The sequence below is a fragment of the Blennius ocellaris genome (genome assembly GCF_963422515.1).
Source record: "Blennius ocellaris genome assembly, chromosome: 20".
Lineage (NCBI taxonomy): Eukaryota > Metazoa > Chordata > Actinopteri > Blenniiformes > Blenniidae > Blennius > Blennius ocellaris.
This window is the reverse complement of record NC_137669.1, coordinates 9,040,464-9,061,866: the sequence shown is the minus strand read 5'-3', so window position 1 is coordinate 9,061,866 and position 21,403 is coordinate 9,040,464. Positions and strand designations below refer to the sequence as shown.

The window sequence follows — 21,403 nt, the reverse complement described above, 5'->3', positions numbered from 1 at the left end:
ATAAAAAAAGCAAAGTATAGGCCGTTTTTGCTTTCCACTTCAAATTGGCTCCAACAGATTTCTGCCAAAATCTTAATGTTTTTAGAGGGCCGAGAGAGCAAGGGCTAATGAAAAAGCTTATATAAATGCAAATTGCATTCTGTCCTATGTTAAACCCTCGTGTCTAATGAAAATTGTCAAGGTGGAGAGAAGAGATTGATGGTGTGTAGGCAAAATAGGTCAGATCGTTCAAAAAATAGACTTTCATACTGCAAACTCATCTCCTATCTGCAAGCCAACAGGTGGGGCTCAGGATGGATGAAAAGAAAAAGTCACTACATTGGATGTGAGCTGTGAAAAATCTCTCCTACTGAGGAGGTTTGATAAGAATATGTCCATTCATTTCAAGAGTCACTAATCCCATAATCATACAAGATCAAACCATCAATGGCTTTTGTTGTTGGCAGTTTATTTATGGCCATGTTTTTTCCATTTCCTCTCTTTTTAAGTCCTTCTTCCAGTTGGCATGGGGCACCGCTAATGTGGTACAGTCGTAAGTGATAACGCTCTCACCCAACTTCTAACAAAGTTCTGAGTAAGTAAGCTGTGCCAATAAAGTCTATATATAAATAGTGCACGGTTGAATTAAACATTATTCAGGGAGGACATTGTTTGTTTATGGGCTGGAGGCAACCTTTCATCTGTTTCAACAAGAAATAGCCCGTGAGGCCATTTGTGTCGTGTCTGGTGGAAACCACTTGAGAGTCTGCTGCTACGACTTCAATAAAGACACCAGAAGTCTGGAAATGTTTTGAAGTCTCGATTCTGTAATTTGGTGTCCCTTGTACCTACTGCCACACTCAGTGGTGTTCTTTCCATTATAAACCTTACACATAGAGTACAAATTTATATCAAACTGTGGAGATTTATTGCATCAATTACCTTAAAAATATTGTAAATGATCAGATTAACATCAAAGCAGTATATAGAGTCAAACTTGATTTGCCGTGTAGGGGGGTGGGGGGGAAGTGCCACCTTGCCTTCAAGCAATAGCAGTAGGCAGGCATGTGCTCGGTGTCAAAGCAACAGAGAACAACCAAGAACTGTCATTATTCTACAGAACAGAGGGTCTTGAAAGTGATAGTGGCCGCTGTGGATGGAATCTCTCAACAGGGTGGGGTCTGTCTGGAGTTTTAGGAGGCGATACAGTCGAGGGATTTCTCTGAGCCTATAGACCACAGATCTGTGGTTCATTTACTTTTGTTGAAATTATGTTTGAAACAACTTCATAGCAGAGTTTACCTAAAGAACTGTACAAGTACCATGGGAAAAGGTGTCCGACTGTTCTTCCGGTTATTTAATTTGCATTTCGACTCTCGGCATTATTGATGTGCAGCAAATTTAGGAATTTTAGAAAGACTAGGTAACACTTTTAGGTCCCGTTTACACGAGGATGTGTTCAAGTGAGCATGGAAAACTTTTGTTGTGTTTATGAAAACACAATGTTTTGAAAAGGCATACACTATGTATCCATGGAAACGGAGGGGAAAACACAAGGTTTTGAAAACGTTCCAACTCCATCTCTGTGTAAATAGTGGAAAATAGAACTTTTCTGAAATGATGCTACTGCACAAAGTGGCAAATTGTTAATTCTGGTTAAAACACAGATGACCCATTGATGGTGTGTTCAATTTTCTGCATTAATAATGGGCACTTTCATGTTTCTGATCAATCACACATTGGTTGTTTGACAACAAATGAGAACAATGTTCTCTCCAGAAGATATGTTGTGAAAAAGCTATAAGAACTCCCCAAACCGGGGCTGCAAAAACAGATTGACTCATGTAGCATAACTCATGTAGCATATTCACAGACCTTTAGTCACTTCTGTCTCCTCAAATAATACCAGGCTGATTTGAAGTAAAAAGACATCAATGGCCAGAAATAAGTTTGGCATGTTATGGGCCATTGTCACTGTAAAGGAAATATGGGTCCCTTCCTAGAAATACTCTGATGGATAAGCAAGTGTCTCAAACGTTTATACAGCATGGTGTACTTTGTATTATTTGTGGTCTCTGAGGGCGGGTTTGACATTTCCGGACAAGAGAATGCAGTGTCCTCAATGCTCGTGGATAAACACTTGAGAGAATGTCAACTAAAAACAGGCTGCGTTCGGTCTCTTCAGGACATCGTGAAGCAGCAGCACTTGTCAAGTAAACCCACATTAGTCATCGTGTCAGGAGGTTGGATTTAGGTGTGGAAGAGCTTTGTCATTTCTCACCTGCCTTCCTTTGCTGTCCCGCCTCAGTCTCCTGCCTGACCTAACATCTCCTCTGGCTGGGCCAAAGCGGACAGGCAAGAATAGAAGCCCATTACACCTCTAAACAGAAAGAACAGCCTCGCTCCATCTTCATCTCGTCCAGACACGGCGCAGGAGACAGGCTGCCCGCTGGGCATACCCGAGGGTGTCTGTGTGTGTTTGTGTTTGCAAGCGAAGGGTACAGTTCTTTGGGTGTATCGGACCACGTTCCCTTGCAATGCCTCTAACCTTGCATGGCCTCGTTAACACGGCGCCATAAGATAGCAGATTTGTGAAACCCATTCTGTTGCGAGTTCCACCACTGATATTTGGCGATAAAGCAGTCATGTACCCTTGAACACAACTCCAAAGTCAATGGTGTGAACGGAAATTTGACACTTTCATGATCTCCTCCAAGCACGCCCTCAAACCCTCTCCATTACTCTGCTGTCCATTTCACTCTCTTCTTCTCTTCCTCACCACAGGTGTTTTAACAACTCACTTTGTCTTACACTGGCTCACTTCCAGTCTCTCCTTTCACTTCCTTTATCTTGTACATTTTTCAATGGGAGAGCCTCTGTCACGTAGTGTGTTGAACCGCCCCCTACGTGTCCTGTCACAATTATCAAAATCATAAAATGAGTCGGGTGTGTCAAGAGACACGCTTCCTCTGGAGTTCCTCACAAACAGGAGCAAGCAACATCAGTCAGCTGCTTTACACTTTCCTGGCAGCTGAAGATGCCACTTAACACGCCAGTGGAGGCTGGTGATTACAACAATAACAAAAAAAAAACAACAACAAAGTCTATATTAACACTACACACGGTTGCCCGAGACGTACTCCATAAGTGTGCAGATGCTTTTTAAAAACACATGTCTTCCATGCAGTTTGGTCTTCAGTGCAAATTACATTTTGGGTCAGTAAAATGAAAACAAATCTGCATGGTGAAAGAAAACAGCCTTTTTCTGGACACAGATTTTCAAATGTTCTGTGTTTAACCTGCCAGAAATAGATGATGGCTTGATGATGATGTGTTCACATGTTGACATACAGCTACTAATCGGCTTCAGTGACGAAAAGAGGCATCAGATTAAGCTGCCGTTGCTATTATTCTGTCACATGCACTGACGCACACCCCAGACACATCCTCAGCCTCATTTCGGCTTTGGCGGTTTTGTATGAGACCCGTTCAGACCGTTTTCAGAAAATGTTCACATTATAAGGACATTGCTGCTTCTGCACATTGGGCTGTTGAAGAGGACAACTGTACAGAGGTCACAATGTTTTAGTTGCCTGGTTGAAAAAGGATGAAAAACCTACATGTCTGGAGCCTTTTACCTTTGATATGTCTGTCGCTGTGATGACCCAAGTGCAGTTAGCATTGTTGTCATACTGGACTGGGTAGTTTGGTGATGTGATGACGCCACTGGATCCTCTCAGCTGACCGCCGCACATCGGTGCTACACAAAGGAACAAAGGGAGGATCGATAAAAGTTCCAATACAAAGTTTCATTCAAGAAAAAATAAACAACATGGCAGGTATCATATTTCAAGTGATAAAATGTGTTATTATCTCCATATTTGTGCCATTTTCTGAGTGTCATCTCTCTGGCGGTTTGTTTGTTACCTGTTATTGATTATACTGTGGTGAAAAGTCTCCACATTTTCCAGTTCATGTCTCACAAAGAATCCGTTTGAATCAATACAGCTATTTATACATGACGCACAGCGGCTCGGCAAGCATGCGTGTATTCACTCTCCAAACAGATTCTCTGACATTTTACAAGTGTAACTACAGTTAGTGGGTGTCGAGATCTACTAAAATACAGGTGACCTACTTTCGACGCTGTGCCTGAACGAACACATGATGTGATGAAGCACCGCTGCTCTGTAAAAACCTTGCCTCTTACATAAAGACTGAGCAAACATCACTTTTGAGACAAAGAGTCATTTTGGGAAGTGGTTGGTAATGGTAACGGCTGTATTCAAACAAAAAAAAAAATCACATTTTAAACAAAGGAGCCATCAAACAAACTGCAGATTTGTTCAAATGCTTGACTTGAAGATTTAGTGGGGCGGTATTGAAAAAACAACAAAAACACAAAAAAACTGAATGGACTGGAAGATTCAATCAAGCGCATGAATCGCACTTGTTGGTCTGAAATATACTCGAGAAGGTTTGTTTTTGGAAAAACTGTCAAGCTGTGTAGTTTATAACGACGGTAAAACAAACAAGACAATCTTTATAATCCTCTGCCATTCTGAAAGTGGGTTAAGCACACTTGGGCACTGCATTTATATGATAAAAAAAAATTGTACAAACAACTAATTACAAATTAAATCGCTCATATAAAAGAGCCCGTAAGTAGTTATAGCAGCTTGAAAGGACAAGGTGACTTTTCTTATAGATGCCCACGGGTGTCGGGGTGGTGGAGCTCTTTACCACTCCTTCAAATTAGGGCAGGGTTTCTAATGGGTACTTCAGTGTGTACACAAGTCAAAGAAAACCTGAGGTATTTGAAAGGACCTGAACCTTGGTCTTAATGAATTGCGTCTGAGAGCGGTCCTCCGGGTGCTTGAGCCCCGCTCAGAGGCTCCATGCGCCCCACCCTTCATCCCACCAAATCACCCCTATTAAAATATAAAATGAAGTTCGTTGAAGTTAAGGGGAGAAAAGAGTAATTAATGTGAGTTGTGCAGACAGTGAGGGTGACCTTAACAAAAAAAAAAAACACTGCTGAAAGGAGGTCCACAGAAGCTATCAAACGCTCTCTTCTTTTTTCTCTTTTAATCATTGCCATCATTATGTCTGATACTCCCCACCTTGTTTAGTGACAGACATGAAAGTGTAGCAGACAAATGCATAATGAAGCTCGGTGTGAACCAAAAAAAAGGGTGGAAATGAAAATGAAGCCATGAATTTTATATCAAGAGAAAGGAATTTGCTGCCAACGATGAAGTTTTTCTTTTTTTTTCTTTTTCTTTTTTGTACCTCTGTGCTAATGATAGTGTCGTTCGACTTAATGATGACTAATGCTATTTTAGGTAACAGATCTTCATTTATCTCTGCATGATGTTTAATCTTTATTTAAACATGATGAGGCAGAATAAAGGAGCAGCATCAAAGGTTAAATGAGGGTGATGGGAGGTAATGTCTTTAAAGGGCAGCTTTGCTGACACAGTGGTTACTTGGATCTAAATGTCTCTACATGTGAGAGAAAGCTGAGAATAAAGTGGTATTTTAGGCTTCCTCTGCTACAAACACTCGGGGAGATGGATTGCATTGTTTGTTCTTTTAGTTTAGAAACCAAACGAAAGCAGGAAAATAGTTGATTTTTAGTAAACAGAAAACAAACTATGACAACCAATCCAAGCTATTGTAATCAATCAGCAGTAAAATCAGTGATATATAATTTAAATTGTAGTAAAGTGTCTATAAGTTGGGCCATGTTTTTTTTTCCTCTCTTTACAATGTTTACTAAATTTGTTCGTGCTGCATCAGTCTGTAAACTTTGTTTCAAGAACTTTCAGGGCTTTTATTATATATATTTTTTTATTTTGCTGTAACATGAACTTTGTGTTCAAGTTAAATCCAATCTTGGTTGTTACCAAGAAAACCAGCACACCCACATATTGGAAATAATTATTGATATACTGTGCAGTCACATTATTTTTCTATTCATCACCACGATATGAACTCTTCACTTCAAGGGACCATTTAACACTTTTTAAAGCTTTTTGCACTGTCTTAATCATCTTTTCCCACCTTATATTGACAATTACACATCAATCGAAATCACAGCTCTGAGTTTTCTCTGTGCTATGTGTGAACTTGTTCGCCAATATCCGAGAAGCGGCAGATATCCGTCCCTTTACAAGCCAAGTGTCCAATTACCAATGAACCCTGGTCAGATGGGCAGCGTGAGTTGAAAGGTCTGCTATCTAACACACTGTGTTATCCGTCATTGAACTTTTGGATTTTCAATGGTATTTCCTCTCCGGATTAAAACCAGCCTGACGTCTGTTCCACAGTGATGGGGTCACAGAGCTCCCCCACTTTGAAGATGAACAGTTTCTGTGGCTCCGTGGACCAACCAACCTTAGGTAATATGCAACATGCACTGAAGAGATTCAGAACTGGTGTGATCATAGGACTTGCATGCATTATTATTTCTCCGAGCTCGTATTGCCTTTTTTACTTTTTTTTTTTAAACGTCCAATGTTTAATGACTCCCAACCGTTATTGAACTCAGTTAATGACCATTCTCAGGATTGAGGTAAAACCTCTTCTCAAGTAAAATCAGATAATATCAGATGTGATATAACATCCTATATCTTGTGTCAAATAGGCCGCGGTGAAGCAGAGAGTCAGAAGAACAATAAAATGTGAAACTGTCAGAAAATGTTAAAAAAAATTTATAAAAATGGTGACGGTTTTGGAATGGTCAAACATTCTTTGCTCCTTAGTTTATTCAGACTGCTACTGACAATGGTAACTTTAATAAAAATCAAATCTAAAAGGAGCACCAGGAGGACACAAATCACTTTGCTTCGTATGTTTATGTTTAAAGTCTCCCAAGTAAAACTGAAATCTTCAAATCAGTGTGCTGAGGATTTTGGATAATGGGGAATGAAGCATTGAAGAGTGCCATCAGGTTTAAAGTAAGACATTCATAGGAATGGCTCAAATGAAAGAAAGACTCTTCATTTAATCAATCCTCATCCAGCAAAAGGGACAAAATGTAATCTATTCTGATTAAACTTATTTGAGTGGAATGGCTGGTGAAACAGAAAACTGGAAAATGTTCCCTGCCTGTCATATAATGGTCACAAGTGAAGTGAGGAAGATGTGACTGATGGGCAGCACTGTGCCAGCATGACTGAACAACATTAAACAAAAGAAAAGAAGAGGTCAAAGGTCAGTGTCAAGCCAGAGAACAAGTTAAATGCAGAGTTTATTGGCAAAAGAAGAGAGGATACTTGGCAACAACAGAAGATGACAGCAGACCCACAAGCAAATGCGAGCAGAGCACCTGACAATATACAGAGAGAGGTCATGACGTGCTCCTCCATTACGCATGCTTAGATGGACAAGACATGCCAGTCCTTACCTCTGCAGATGGGCCGGTCGTCACTCCAGCCCACGTAGCTGTCTGTCACCCTGAGACAACTGATGCTCTTTGAGCCCTGGAGTTCATAACCCTCATCACAGGAGAAATGCACCGTGGCTCCGCGTCTGCAGGTGGATCGCAAGTGGGGAAAAACATATCAGCGCCACTCATCTCCCCAGACAAAAAAAACACTACTTAGCTGTGGGGTCGAGACGAGGTAAGAGCCAGAAGAAAATGTCTTTGCCTTACTGGAAACACTGCATGGTGGAAGACAGATGTTACCCATTTGTCTGTGTTGCAGCTGACCAATGATAGAGACACTAGCTGTGCTGGGAAGAAAACTGCAGGATCCCACAGGTACCAGCAGCACTTCACTGAGGCAGCCTATTAGTGCACAATGGCACATACAGGAGAGGGTCCGTTTTAGCTTTCAAATTTTCTATGCTTGTGTTTTTTGCGGGGGTTGTATGTGGCTTGAAGATATCAAATGTGCTGTATAGTAGAGCACATCTTATTATGCAATCCCCGATCTGTTGACAGCACCGAGGATCCTCCTCAATAACTTACTGCAGATTAAAATTAAACTGTGAATTAAGTGAAATCACCAGTGTGTAGAATAAAGCTGAAACAAAATTTAATGGGAAGGGAAAAAAACAAAACAGGAAATTAATATTGCCCCAGCCGTGGATTTTGACATTCATTAACTATTGGGGACAAGGACTTGAAGTGAATTGGTGCGAAAAGTAAATGAATCCAGTTTAAAGAAACTTGGTAAGTATGTGTAAGAATCTGTTAAAATAAGTTAGACATGTTAAAAACTATTTACATATCTCTTCAGCTTGGATTTTAATTGATTCTTCATTCATAGTATCACTTTTTTTTTTATCAATTTCATTGTATCTTTCCTTATTAACTACTTTCATATATTTGATAAATTGTATGATTCCTTACCTTCGATATTATCCATTTATACATGTTTTACCTTACCGCTGTATTAATACTTTATGTGATTTAAAATTTGTTTTATCGGGTTTCTAAGATTAGCTATGTCTAAATTTTGTCAGTTAAATATTATATTTTGTTTGTCTCTTTAAAGGTATTTTTAATCCATTTCTCTTTTGTCAGTAATCGTCACTATGACTTTTAAAATGTATTTTCCTATTAATTCTTCTTCATTGTTTTGTCAGCGAAACAAATGTTTTTCCTTTGGGTTTTTAATATGTCGAAAAGACAATACATTGACTCTTGAATTGTACCAATCTATATAAAAAAAAAAGCTATATGATTGAGGTTTGTTGCATGTTATCGTACCAAAAGTACTATATAAATAAAGTTTGATGAATGCATCATGATTACAAAATTAAAATCCCTTCCAAAGAATATCTATGAATTCTTTGGCTATTCTATGGCTAACACTTATAATGTCATTTAGTCCAAACTCATACCCAGCAGACTTGCTTCATTTCAGTCACCATGTGATTAAATACTGTTGACTGCTGGTTTTTACCTGAAGTCAGAACCTTTTCTTTTTCCCCGATCTGGGATCCCTGGATCTGGACACATGTTGTGTCCTTGTGCTACGCCCATCTGAGACACTGAAGGATGGAAACAGAAAGAAACATCAATAAAGCTCATCTGCACATATAAAACATGTATTGGTGCCAAGTCATGCCTTTCATAGTCAAACCGACACCCTATAGACATAAAAAGCAAGATATTTAACATTTTTTTCAGCATTCTTGTAATGACTTTAAACTCTCCACCCCTGGGAACAAATTTAATCATGAAAGATTACAGATTAAAAGGTTGATGAGGGAAGTTTAACAAGAGGTAACAGCTGCTGTGGCCTTTTGGTATTGTTACGGGAAAAGTTTGTGACATTTGTGCTGCACTGGCGTCTCGTACGTCAGCTCATTTATCATACACCTTGACATCTCTAACATTATCAAAATCACATAATCCTTGAACACATTCCCGTGGCGCTCTGTTAAGTCGTGTCACTCAGTACAAAACAATGGAAACCAATCTGCCAGATGGGGGGTCAAACAAACTTGGCCATCTGCAGACGCCTGGGTGCCTGGACGGGGTCAAAAGTGTGCGAGGGGTTCGTTCAGTGTGACACCTGCCTGGGGTCCCTCCGTTAGGCGAGGGCAATGAATTTAAAGCAAGGCTCAGCGGTGTCAGCCAAGGTAAAGAAAATACGTTAATGACGAGTAACGATTGGACAAACGAGGAGGAAGAGACAGATGTGATTAACGTCAGGCTTGCTCACTTTTCTGGAGGGGCTCAAAGTTTTCGAGAGAAGCTTTTGTGTAAACATTGCTGAACATGTGAAAACATAAGTGAAAACACCTCACAGAAGACTTTGCAGCTAAGTAATGGCAAGCATTAACTTTTGGGTACTTCTTTTTTTTTTTTTTTTCTAAATACAAGTGAACTTTACAATTTACACTTGAAACAAATTACCATAATTTCCTTGTCGTTCTTTTAGGGGTCACAGGTACTAAAAAAGGCAGGGATACACAATGAACAGAAAAGTTGAGTGAGGTAAAGCGGACATAAAAGGATTAAATCAATGCAAATTTAAAGTAAAAAAAAAAAAAGGGTGATTTTTCTGAGTGACAGAAGTGTTAAAAAGCAAAGTTAGAGACAGGAGCGGATAAAGTGAATTGGAAATGTCCTCGAGGCAGTTTTGCAATTACTGCCTCAAGGCAGCTCTTTTTGTTCGGCTGGTTGTTCTTAAACCCTTCAACATCCATCTCTCGTGTCACTCCACTCCGGTGACTCAGAGCCGCCAAGTTGCTCATGTTACAAATGTTCAGATGAAGCCGAAGGGGGTAATGAACAGTGAACTCAAACAGAGGATGCAGGAGGACAAGGGCAAGGAAGACGTGGTGAAAAGAGCGACCAATGCAATTACTGCTGTCCATTTGCTATTAGGGGCGCATCTCTCGCACAGACTGTCCGTCCTTTGTGTCTGCACCTCTCGCCAGTCAGCAGATACCCTTTTCTATGGTCAACAAGGAGAGGTAGAAAAACTTTCAGATGACTTTGATAAAAAAAAAAAAAATTGGAAATAAAACCCAGAAGCTGTCATGTTCCGCAAACACAAGTGGTTTGGAGACAATATAGTTTCCTTTTAGTTATTTTTAAGAAGACAGCTCCCTTGGCACCAGAAATCAGCATTGATGTGAAAGGCTGAACAATTATTTGCCCATCACCACAGTCATGACACTTTTTTTTTCTTTTTTCTTTTTTAAACAAGCTTTGGTAGTAAATTCATCTAGAAAATGATAAGGAATTAGCATATAGCCTCTGATTACAAAAATACATACAAATACAAACTGCTAATTAATTAAATTAACTAATTAAAGCGTTCATTTAGTCAAAATAGAAATGATAACCAGTGAGCACAACACTCAATAATTTACCTCAAAGCATCAAATTTAAAGTGGTTCTACTGACAAAAACTTTAGTTTTCTTGATGTTTTCATAAAGATTGTGAAATGAAATAACACAAAAATGCCAACTAATTATCCATTATGTATTTTCCCCCTTTGGCCATCTTTATAATAACATAGAAATACAAAGAAATAAATAGGTAAATAAGCAGGTAAATAAATTAGGTAACATCTAGGTGCCATGATGACAACAGGAATTAGTGTAATTATAGACTTCCCAGAAATAATTGACAATCATAATTAACAGCAGATTATCACACGATACAAGGTTTTATATAGACAGGAATGAAGATGTACTGGTAACGATACATGAACCAAACATTTTCATTGGCCAGAATACATTGAAATAATTGACCGTAGGAAAAATTTGGGGGCTATGTCGTGTGAATAAAATGTGTCTCCATGCTTCTCTTTCCCGAACAGACGGAGCTCAGTTATTCCTGAGGCGATTTCAGTCGCAACAACCATGCACAGACACAATTTGTCTGCTTCCTTGGCAGGCATCAGAAAAGAGAGAGGTCACTCTTTCACACAAAACAGTGTTGATGTGCGTCAAACATCCAACCGTGAACAGCAGACGGTGTCGACGACGATGCTTTCAAACACTAATGAGCATCCTGTCATAACTTTTGTTTTAACTGATTCGCCAGTTTCACAAGGTGTCGAGCTCTCAGATTGGGTTGTACCGATACAGATAAGAGATTTAGCATCGAGAGAACACAGAGATGCAGATGAGCTGACATGAAAACATTAAACGCCAATGGGATTTTCAACTCTCACTCAAGGTTTCAGGATTAAATGATTGACGAATTATTCAGGCCCGAAGCAAACAAGCACTCGAGCGCCAGGTTTCTCTCTCTGACTCTCTAGACCAAACATAGCAGGGCATCAAATCAGCCCTTATAGACAAGACCCTCAGCTGTATTTATGTGGCAGCGCAGGTGAATTCTTAATGAGATTGAAGTTGGATTGTTCTCACTTCTTCTGTGGCTTTTTTTAAATTTTTATTACGGATTCTAAAACTGGATTTGATGAGTGGAACCTGGTGTGGGCAATTAAGGTGAAGGCAGTTAGGTATCCGTTGATGCCAGCCTTTAAACTTGTGAGGCTTGCAAAGCCTGCGCTTTGTTTCCTGTTTTGATGGCAGGGTAGAAACATAAAACTCCCGCAGCATCTCATTCAGGAAATCTGGGCTCCAAGTTCTTGTTGAAAGAAATCTGAGTGTTTGTTGGCCCTCATTAGGAATTCCCTCTCATGTTGGCCCTCTTCCATTCATCAAAGCACTCAAACGAAAGGTTAAATGAAGGCGTCATAAGTTCCTTTTGTCAAGTAGTGAGCTACAGTAGAGCCTGTTTAGTAATCGCTGGGTCAGCGGCAGGAACAATCTTTTTCCCGAAGGGGCCATATGAGAAACTCGGACGACTATGGAATGGTTCAACTCAATTCTTATAAATATGAATATATTCCCTAATATGAAACAGTATATTAAACTGTTTTGATAAGCCACTGTTGCTGCTCTGCATCAGTCAAAACCTGGCATTTCGTTGCATTTTTTTGCATGATAATGGTTATTCAAAACATAATATTTGAGTTACGACGAGCAAAGAATACAGGAAAATAAAGCTCCCATCTTTAAAATAAGCAAAGCAGTTGCATTGTCTCATGTGCACTGACTTTCTTGAGATTCATCATTCCTCAACACTGCTATTAATCCCATAAAAAGACTGCAATGAGTGCTTCAGTCTTCAGTTCATTCAACATGGTTACTTTAATATGAATACTCTTTCAGGAAGTTGTGCCTTTAAGCTCTTAGATAACCGAGAAAAACTAGGGGTGTCACATGCAAGGCACACTTTCATGATGTATACTCTGACCCACAATAAAGAAAAACTTTCAATTCAAAGGTTATCATGACACTATTTCACCAGTCTGGCCGACTCAAGATGAAATTGGGCTGGATGTGTCCCCTGAACTAAAATGTGTTCGAGACTCTTGCTTTTTAGAGTAAGAGAATGAGACTTTGTGACTTACACACTGAAATCTTGTGGTGGTTGTCTTTGCTTGGCAACATTTTAACACCTCGGGACTTCAGTTCAGTCATCTTCTTCACTGTAGGCCAAAAACAAAGCAGAGACATATAGGACATGACAAAATACAATCATGACACATACAGAGTCTACCAGTGGATAAATGTATACATCTACTCTCTTTGTTTTTCCTGAAATAAGTTTCCCTTGCACAGTTTTGTGATTTCACCTCTATTGCTCATCCAAAATATATATCACAGTAACATAAAAGAATCCTGCCTATGTGGTGCCACATGCCACAGTGGATTGTACCGAAGCCTAAAGAACTGACGAGAAACTTCTGCCAAAGGAGAAAATAGAAAGACATAACTTTCTACAGCAATAAAACTTTTTTTTTTTTTTTTTTAGTTTACAGGGATCGAGAGCATATATTTGTTTTATGTTATTCTATAAAAGTCAAATATTTAGTTTACACAGAGGAAGTGGACTCAACAATGTGCAATTTGCCTTGCCCTCATGTGTAATGAAGGGTCCTGAGCACAACAACATTGTTCGATTAATAGGTTTAGAAGACAAGGTTTGTCAGGAGCAACCCACTCATTTATATACAACAATAAAAAAATGAGCTATAAATGACTGAGTGTGGTGATAATGGCAGCACAAATAAAAAACTAAAGTCATCTCAGTCAAACAAGAGGCTCGTTTGAATGCATATTTGTTCGCCCATTCCACAAGCATTATCAACATTATCTGTTCTCCCTTTCACACTCATCCTGTCCAATTACTTTGACACTCCTGACAACAAAAGTTTTACTTGTTTTTGCGATCTGGTTTTCATCCTTTTTTGTTGCTCTCGTTCAGCTGTATTGTAATTCAAAGCTAATCTGAATCATGTGTCAAAAAAGCTTGTTTATTATGTGTCTGGAAAAAAAATGACAACAAAGAATTACTCTTTTAGAATGGCCGCCATGATCCCACATGGAGGAAAAAGGAAGAAGCTATGAGGTGAGTGCTGTGTTTGGGAGTGGCTGTTTCTTTTGTTGCATAAAAAGGATGCTGGTAAAAAAATAAAAATAAAAAAAGGCAGATGTAAATATTAAATAAGCTCATCACTCTCACAAGCTGTGGCTGTGAAATCATTAGAACTGTCATGATGAGAATAGCTCGTATAGAGAGTGGGTGTGCACAACCAGAGTCAGTCTTTAATCTAATTAAAGTATTAGTCTCTCTGTTTACTCAGATATTCCAAACATATTTATCTAAGATTGAACCTGTAATCCCATGGGCTCACTGCCTATCTTTCCCATATTCCTCTCCCATCTGTCTCTCCCGCTCTCTTTTTTCTTCTTTTCTTACTTTATGTTCTTATTTTTCCTCATCCTACAATCTTTGAAATTTTAACCGGAGAGCTGGAGGTGAGATCTGTAGACATCGCCTTTTTTTGTGGACAAACTAATCCTTTTTTCCCTGCTCATCCCTTCTCAAAGGTGACCCCTGAACCTCACCTCTAAGAGTAATGGGACAGGAAATGGATAGATGGTACATGGAGGATTGTGTGCGTGCGTGTGTGTGTGTGTGTGTGTGTGTGTGTGTGTGTGTGTGTGTGTGTGTGTTTGTGTGTGTGTGTGTGTGTGTGTGTGTGTGTGTGTGTGCGTGCGTAGTCATCTGACTCTAATAATGGTCCTGGAATTTCATTTTTTTTTAGAGCAGTCAAAACAATCCTGCATGAATGGAGTAAAAAAAAAAAGAAGAAATATTTTCACTTGCTGCTGATATGAAACCAACTCTATTGACTACATATTAAATGAGAATCCCATGAAGGGTTCTACATATGAGGAGTTTACCAATTGTGAATGACAACTACTCGTGATTTTTGTAGTAAATGTTTGTTCTGTGGTTCCTATAAGTTTGATTATTGTTTCTTTAGGGGATTGTGACAATCCAGTGATATCCATGCATATTTTGTGATGTCTTTCTAAATACAATCCACATGTTGAAATTGGGGTAGCACTGTTATGTAATGGTCACTCCACTTGCGTCACAGCAAGAACATCACCAGGTTTTATTTTAAATGTTGTGGCTATGGCTACGTTCCCACTGTGGGTCTTGATGCTCAATTCCAATTTCTTGCTGGGATTTGATTGCTTTGCGTGTTCATTAACACTATATATTTACCGTAACCTCTATCAGAGTGCAGTCTGAACGTCATGTGAATTACCAAAGTGACTTGCATGCATAGAAGAAAGCATTATATCGCACCAAGTATGCTGTTTACAGAAGTAAATATTGATTCTCCACATGTCAGTACATATACTGTATATCCATTTTCAAGCGGTCGTGCAATAAGAGCCAACAAAGTCTAATTAAAATGATGAGGGAAACGAAATGGAGATTGAGGGAAAAAAAGAGAGCACAGCTTTCAACGATGACCTTTAGCGGAGCAACGGCTTCTACCGCCATACAGAGGGATGAGTGGATGCATAGTCGGACTCAGGAGTGGTAGGATTGTGACGTGAGGGGATTCACTGACACAGAGTTCAACCACAACTTCAGGATGTCAAGTAAGATGTTTGAATGCATCTCTCCTCGTGACTCTCAAGTCAAAATATTAATCTCATGTCAATGACATGGAAGTCATCCGGCTTGACCATTCAGACAGATCAGACAGATACCTGAATGGTAGAAGATTATTGTTAAAAGCCATATGAGGAGGTTGTTGCATATGTAATTTTGAATGCCATAAATAAACCACAAATAAATGCTGTATTTGCCTATGATTTATTTGTTTTTGATGCAGATCTGAAAAGAAAGCTTGTAAACCTTAAAAGACTATAGTAAATTCTGGGAAGCAGGTTTCCCTCTATAATTTCCCCAATACAGATGGGGTGAAGAAGCAAATTGCTTCAGTTAAGAATTGCATCAATAGAGAGCTTCATCTGCAATATCTTACTTTACAATTGCAAAATCTCCCAACATGGATGAAGGATGACAGGAATTCTTGGTTTTACAGTTTGTATCGACTGTTACTGCAGAATGAGAATTAGCTGTCACTGCTGCAACTTCAGAAAGCTTTTTGTTAAAATGCATGAAAATCATAGAGCTTGTTAAAATTTGAACAGAATGAGACATTTCAGGGTGAAAACTGATTTCTTAAATATTTTGATTTTGGATTTCATTTCAGATAAACCTCTAATCAAGCCCAGAAAAGACATTCAGAGCTGAGCAGTCAAAGATGCTGTTAACACATTTCCCTGCGGTGATTAAAAAAAACTTCAAATGGCTACTTTATTACTGCATCCTATAGATATTTACGGAAAAGAAAAACACAAAATAAAGCTCAATAAGACTCAATTATGGCAGATTATTAGAGTTCATCATTTACAAGATGAAACTGTTTTTGATCTCACCTTGGTACTGGGCGCTGAAACCTCTCAACTTGTGGTTACCATCCGAGGTGAAGTGCAGTCGCAGCCAGTTCTTGCTGCTGATGATCGGTGAGGGAAGGTTGGGGCCAGTAAACCTGCGAATGGTATCAGAGAGCAACATGTCAGGGATTGCTAACATATCAAAATATGGAGATTGAAGTAAAGGTTGACATATCCCGCGCACTTCCTGAATCAATTCTAGCTTCAAGCGTAGGTATGTGCCTGCATTTACAGCAGCCGCAGCCGCGGGCGCCTGGTAGCCTACAGGGTGCTTATGAGTAACCTGCAGGGTTTGTTTGAAAAACGGTGGTCAGAACCCACTACATGATTTGAAAACATGATCATTCAAGGCAATTGAAACAAGCAGCCTTTTGTTAACTCGCAGACCGAGAAAAGCTGATGACCAAAATGTCCCGCAACAATTTTGGTTCCTAATGCAAATGCTACACTAAGACCTGAAGCTGAGCGACCGGCATGAAAGCTTGCTACCTTGCTGCTCAAAATCATGTTGTCAAAATGAGCTTGTAACAGGTGCTTTGCAATAACTATAGAATATTTGTTGACATTTTCACTGCATTTCGCAATAGAAGGTTTCACTAAAGTTGGTTTTATGTTAAGATTGTAGTTATTTTCATTAGTAATTGTTCATTTTTGTGAAAGGGAAAAAAAACCCAACAACTTTAAATTTAAAGATGTTTATGGCACTATTTTACCAGTCAGGCCCATTCAAGATTAAATTGGGCTGCATGTTGCCCCTGAACTAAAATGTGTTTCACACCCCAGCTTTAACCCGTGAACCCAGTTGTTGCATCTGTTTAGATATTTCCATCCCAGCAAATGTATTTTGTAAGCTCTTTGTACAAATGTAAATCCTTCTTGACTAATTACTGTGATTATTGAAGAAATTATCATTGGCAGTATTGTGCCAAAGGATTTTCTGAGCCTAAATAAATAGAAACTAATTTCTATATTATCCAACAGTGAAAAGAAAGTTTCTCTAAGTAATTATCCATCCATAATGCTTCCGACAGCAGAGTATATCGCACATGCTTGTAGAACTTGCCAATCCTCCCTGTGATTGTCTTGCTTTTTCTCAATTTATTATGTTAATCTTTCAAAATGAATGCCATGCTGAGAGACATTAAAATATTACACCTAGAACCAATTAAAAAGGTTATGTTTGGTACTTAACAGAAGCTGTAATTTCAACAACTCTTAGCCCAACTGTACCACAGTAAAATACTGCAATAAATAAGTAAATGGAAGGGGATGAGTGGAGAAACATTTTTTTTAATATATTGCTTGGGAAAAGCAATAGTGAATTATACTTCACAAACACTCAGTGCCTCTCAAATGTTATGCTAATGAGCACTTGTGCTTACCAGGCACTACTTCTTTAGTTGTTAAAGCCGAAGTTATTTGAGAGCACATCATGTTTTATCTTGAGGCACACGAACACAAGCGCTCATGCACACCTGCCCACACTTCCAGTGTGTGTTCACTAATACACCGAGGCATACGTTCAAACAAGTGTACGCATAAATTCCAATTTCCCAACTGCAAAATACATTTCCCCAGCTGTGTCCACCTCATCACACCGACTCAGATACTAGATGCACACAGGAGATGCGTTCTGAATTCTGCTTGCTTCCATCCAGCTCTCATTAACACCAATGGGGGGGCAGAAAAAAAGTATACAATAAGTAATTACTGAAAAACCAAGAGAAAGACAGGTAAATAGAGTGAAGACATATTCCTCATGCTATTAACTAATCTTCTGTGGATTTATAAACATGCGTGTGTGATGATTCAGCATGAACAAAAGAAACAAAAGAGGAAAAACAGCTCCATTCAAAAGGGGCAACGAGTGACTATAAAGAGAGATTAAGTCTATTGAGGGTGTTAGTGCAGATGTAAGACTGACTGCACTATAGAACTCTCTTCGGTTTAATTAAAACCACGTTGGTTTCTAGACAGAATTAGCCTTGTTTTTGATGATGCTGGAGCGCAGCCTGCTGCAAAGGTAAGCTTTTTGCTGCAGTGCTCCACAAGTAGCTCACTGTCTTTCTTAAGCTGAACACAATCTCACCTTGAGAACTGAATGAGAAAGACAGAAAACAAAGTGAAAAAGATTTTTAGTTTTAGTCTTTTCTTTATGAGTTTTCTGGGCAGCAGGCAGGACAAACCACAAGGGACACATGAGACAATGAGAAAAAGAGGGATGGCATCAGACAGTGATTTGACTTTTCTTCAGCCACACTGCAGGCAGACGGCAACAAATTTGAAACAAGAGTGGCAAAATGTCCCTGTTTAACCCCTTCCCCTCCAAGGCGGCATTCAGCATTCACTAGTTTGTAAGTCAGTGACCTCAATCCTTAGTTAAAAGACTCACCGAGGAGAGCTTCACTAATCAAACAGTTATAACCGCGTCACCAAAGGTTGAAGTGAGGGCCGTGAGCATGTTAGTGGTTGGCTCTGTTTTATACCAACTACAGCAGACACTTAGGAGCATGCTGATTATTAAAGACTGGAGAAGGTGAGGAGTGTGTGCGTGGGTGTGTAAAGGTTGGTGGTGACCAGAATGAGTAATTAAAATTTGGTGTTTTACATCACTGGCCCCCAACCTTTGTTTTCCCCGAAGCAGCAGATTCCCACGATGACGGAGGTGTCAAACACAAGGCCTGTGTCCCAAAACCGGCCCACAAGTGGCTCTAAATCTGGCCTGTCAAACCACCAAACAAATTGTGAAAAATGGCGAATAAAACATTGGTCTTTCAAGCAAATCTCTTAAGAATAGTGGACATGACACAACACTGAGTCCTGACCTGAGATATTGGTGATTCCAAAGCCACACTGTCAGGGCAGGTTTTGTAAAACATGTATAATCAAATACCTAGAGTTTTGGGAATAATTCACTTTGATTTTGCACCAGAAGGTTTCATTAAAATCAGCTTTATGTTGAGATTGTAGTCAATTTTGGTTTCAAGTGTTTGTGAAAATATAGACATGTTCAACGCGTATACGCTGCAGTACAACAAAGAAAAACTTTAAATCACTAATTTCTCCCGTCCAGCCCACTCAAGATGAACTCTTGCTGTATGTGGCTGAACTGAAATGTATTTGACACGCTTGGTCTAAGACAAGCAGTGGATCCTCTCTGATACATGATGTACCAGAATACTGCATAACATTCGGAGTCAAACTCTGAAAGAAAGAGACTTCAAACGTTCCAATGAAAACAAATGTGTTCATTCAAAGGATACTCTAAATAGCCCCCAAAAGATCCAACAACAGAGAGACAGAAACTTTTCTTTTCGCTCAATTTTTATAGATGTTGATAAAAGGGGTTGCCTTTTCTTCAACACTCTGATATAAAACTCCACAGTGTTTTTTTCAGAGCCTTAAACACCTCTGAAGCCGACCTGAAGGCCAAGCAACCCAGCAAGGGTTAATGCATGATTAAGGTCTTTGTTATTTCCTCCTCCGAACACTCAGCAGCTCAGACAACCTCTGCCCTTCATCTGAAGCAGAATGGACAGGTAAACCGACTGATGAGAAATGCTCCACCAGATTCTGTTACATCCTCCCTCCATCATTATAGCACAGACAACACCTTTTCTTTTCAAAATGTAATCATAATTAGGTTCATCTAATAGGATTGTAACTTCATTTTGGATGTAAATTGAACTCGACTTGGTGGAAAAGAGAAAAAGTGAAGCCATGTTGTATGACACTGGTCTTGATTTAACACAAGTGCAAGACTGAAAAAGGCACTCCAGACACCTCAGGGGATGTTTTATCACATAAGAAAAGGGTGGAAGATAAAGCACTGTAGGGGGTTCATATAGTGTCTGGCACATGCAGCAACAACAGCACCAACAAGCAGCCGAGTGCCAAATCACTCGCAGCTCTTAACTTGGTTCTAAAGCATCCTGGGTGCTAAATTTCACACGGATAAATTATAGTATATGATCACACAAAAGTCTCCAAACACCACTGCCAAGAGTTTAATGCAGACTACTCTGTTACATTACAAGGTTTCACTGCACTTTTTACTAAAGGGACAAATGAAAACTTCCTTTAAGTGCTTCAATTTTATTACAAACTGACTGATTTGTTGAATAGTAAACATGACATAGTCCGCCATAAATACTCCTCCGATCTAATATTACACCTGCTGGTTCCCTGTGTCTGACTCTTGTCGCGAGCTTTGTTCAGACCCTTTAGATTTTATGATGAAAGTGACCGCAGAGAGCAACAGAAAAAGTCCTGAGCAGGCCGATGGAGGTCTCCTGAAGGGCAATACGGCTACTTCTACATCTCCTTTTCACCTCACCCTTTTGCTCTCTCTCTCCGTCTGGCTGGCCATATTAGATTTTATGCGGAATTGTCTTGAGAGAGCAGAGCTAAATAAGTTTCCATTTCTGGGCCCCAAAGCTCCTCAGTCCAACTCAAAGTTTTTGATGATTGCCCAAGAAATGTATTTTGGGCCAGGGAAGGTGATGGAGGCAGTTAAGTGTGGGGACTAAGTTGTGAACCAAACATCGACGCACAGACGGTTGAGAAAAACGGCGGGTTTCACTGGAGCTTATTTCACATACTTTCTGTTGACTGCATGTCCTTGACAAAATATATAACAATATGATCTGTGTGCGATGTCATTCCAGTATTATCAGGGCATTGCTACGATGTCTTCATTGTGGTAAACTGTGTTGTGACTGTTTGAAAGATACTATTACACAAAATGAAATGATTTGCAAGAATGACTGAATGGTTACTACAAAACTGTTTTGCTGCATCATACCATTTCTTTTTTCTGCAAACACATAAGGATGTCTAGTCCCATTGGCCTTGGCCAACCAGTTAAACTAAGAAAGTAATGATAGTCCAGATTGAAGTAGGGAAAACATTGACCCAAAATGCTATATTCTCTACAATGCTCTGGGATCCAAGAAAATATTGATGCTTGTTAGTTCTTCAAAACAAGCAGTAACCTCAAAGCCAAGCTGTTTGGGTAAGTTTGTAAAAAAAAAAAACCTGCATGATGGTAGGAGAAGTTTTTCGGACACTTCAATGTATTTTGCACCAGAGTGAATAACT

The 21,403-nt window shown here is 39.4% G+C and overlaps 1 protein-coding gene across 1 annotated transcript in view; it reads right to left on the bottom strand.

Annotated features, from left to right (window-relative positions):
• Positions 1–21,403, bottom strand: part of csmd2 (CUB and Sushi multiple domains 2) — a gene marked incomplete at both ends in the record, with an annotated part of 235,010 nt that overhangs the window by 104,889 nt on the left and 108,718 nt on the right. Inside the window, 5 exons of the mRNA XM_080515674.1 lie at positions 3,618–3,739; positions 7,391–7,515; positions 8,898–8,985; positions 12,883–12,960; positions 16,286–16,398. Coding sequence (XP_080371800.1) covers positions 3,618–3,739; positions 7,391–7,515; positions 8,898–8,985; positions 12,883–12,960; positions 16,286–16,398 — 526 coding nt within the window. The remainder of the gene's footprint in view (positions 1–3,617; positions 3,740–7,390; positions 7,516–8,897; positions 8,986–12,882; positions 12,961–16,285; positions 16,399–21,403) is intronic.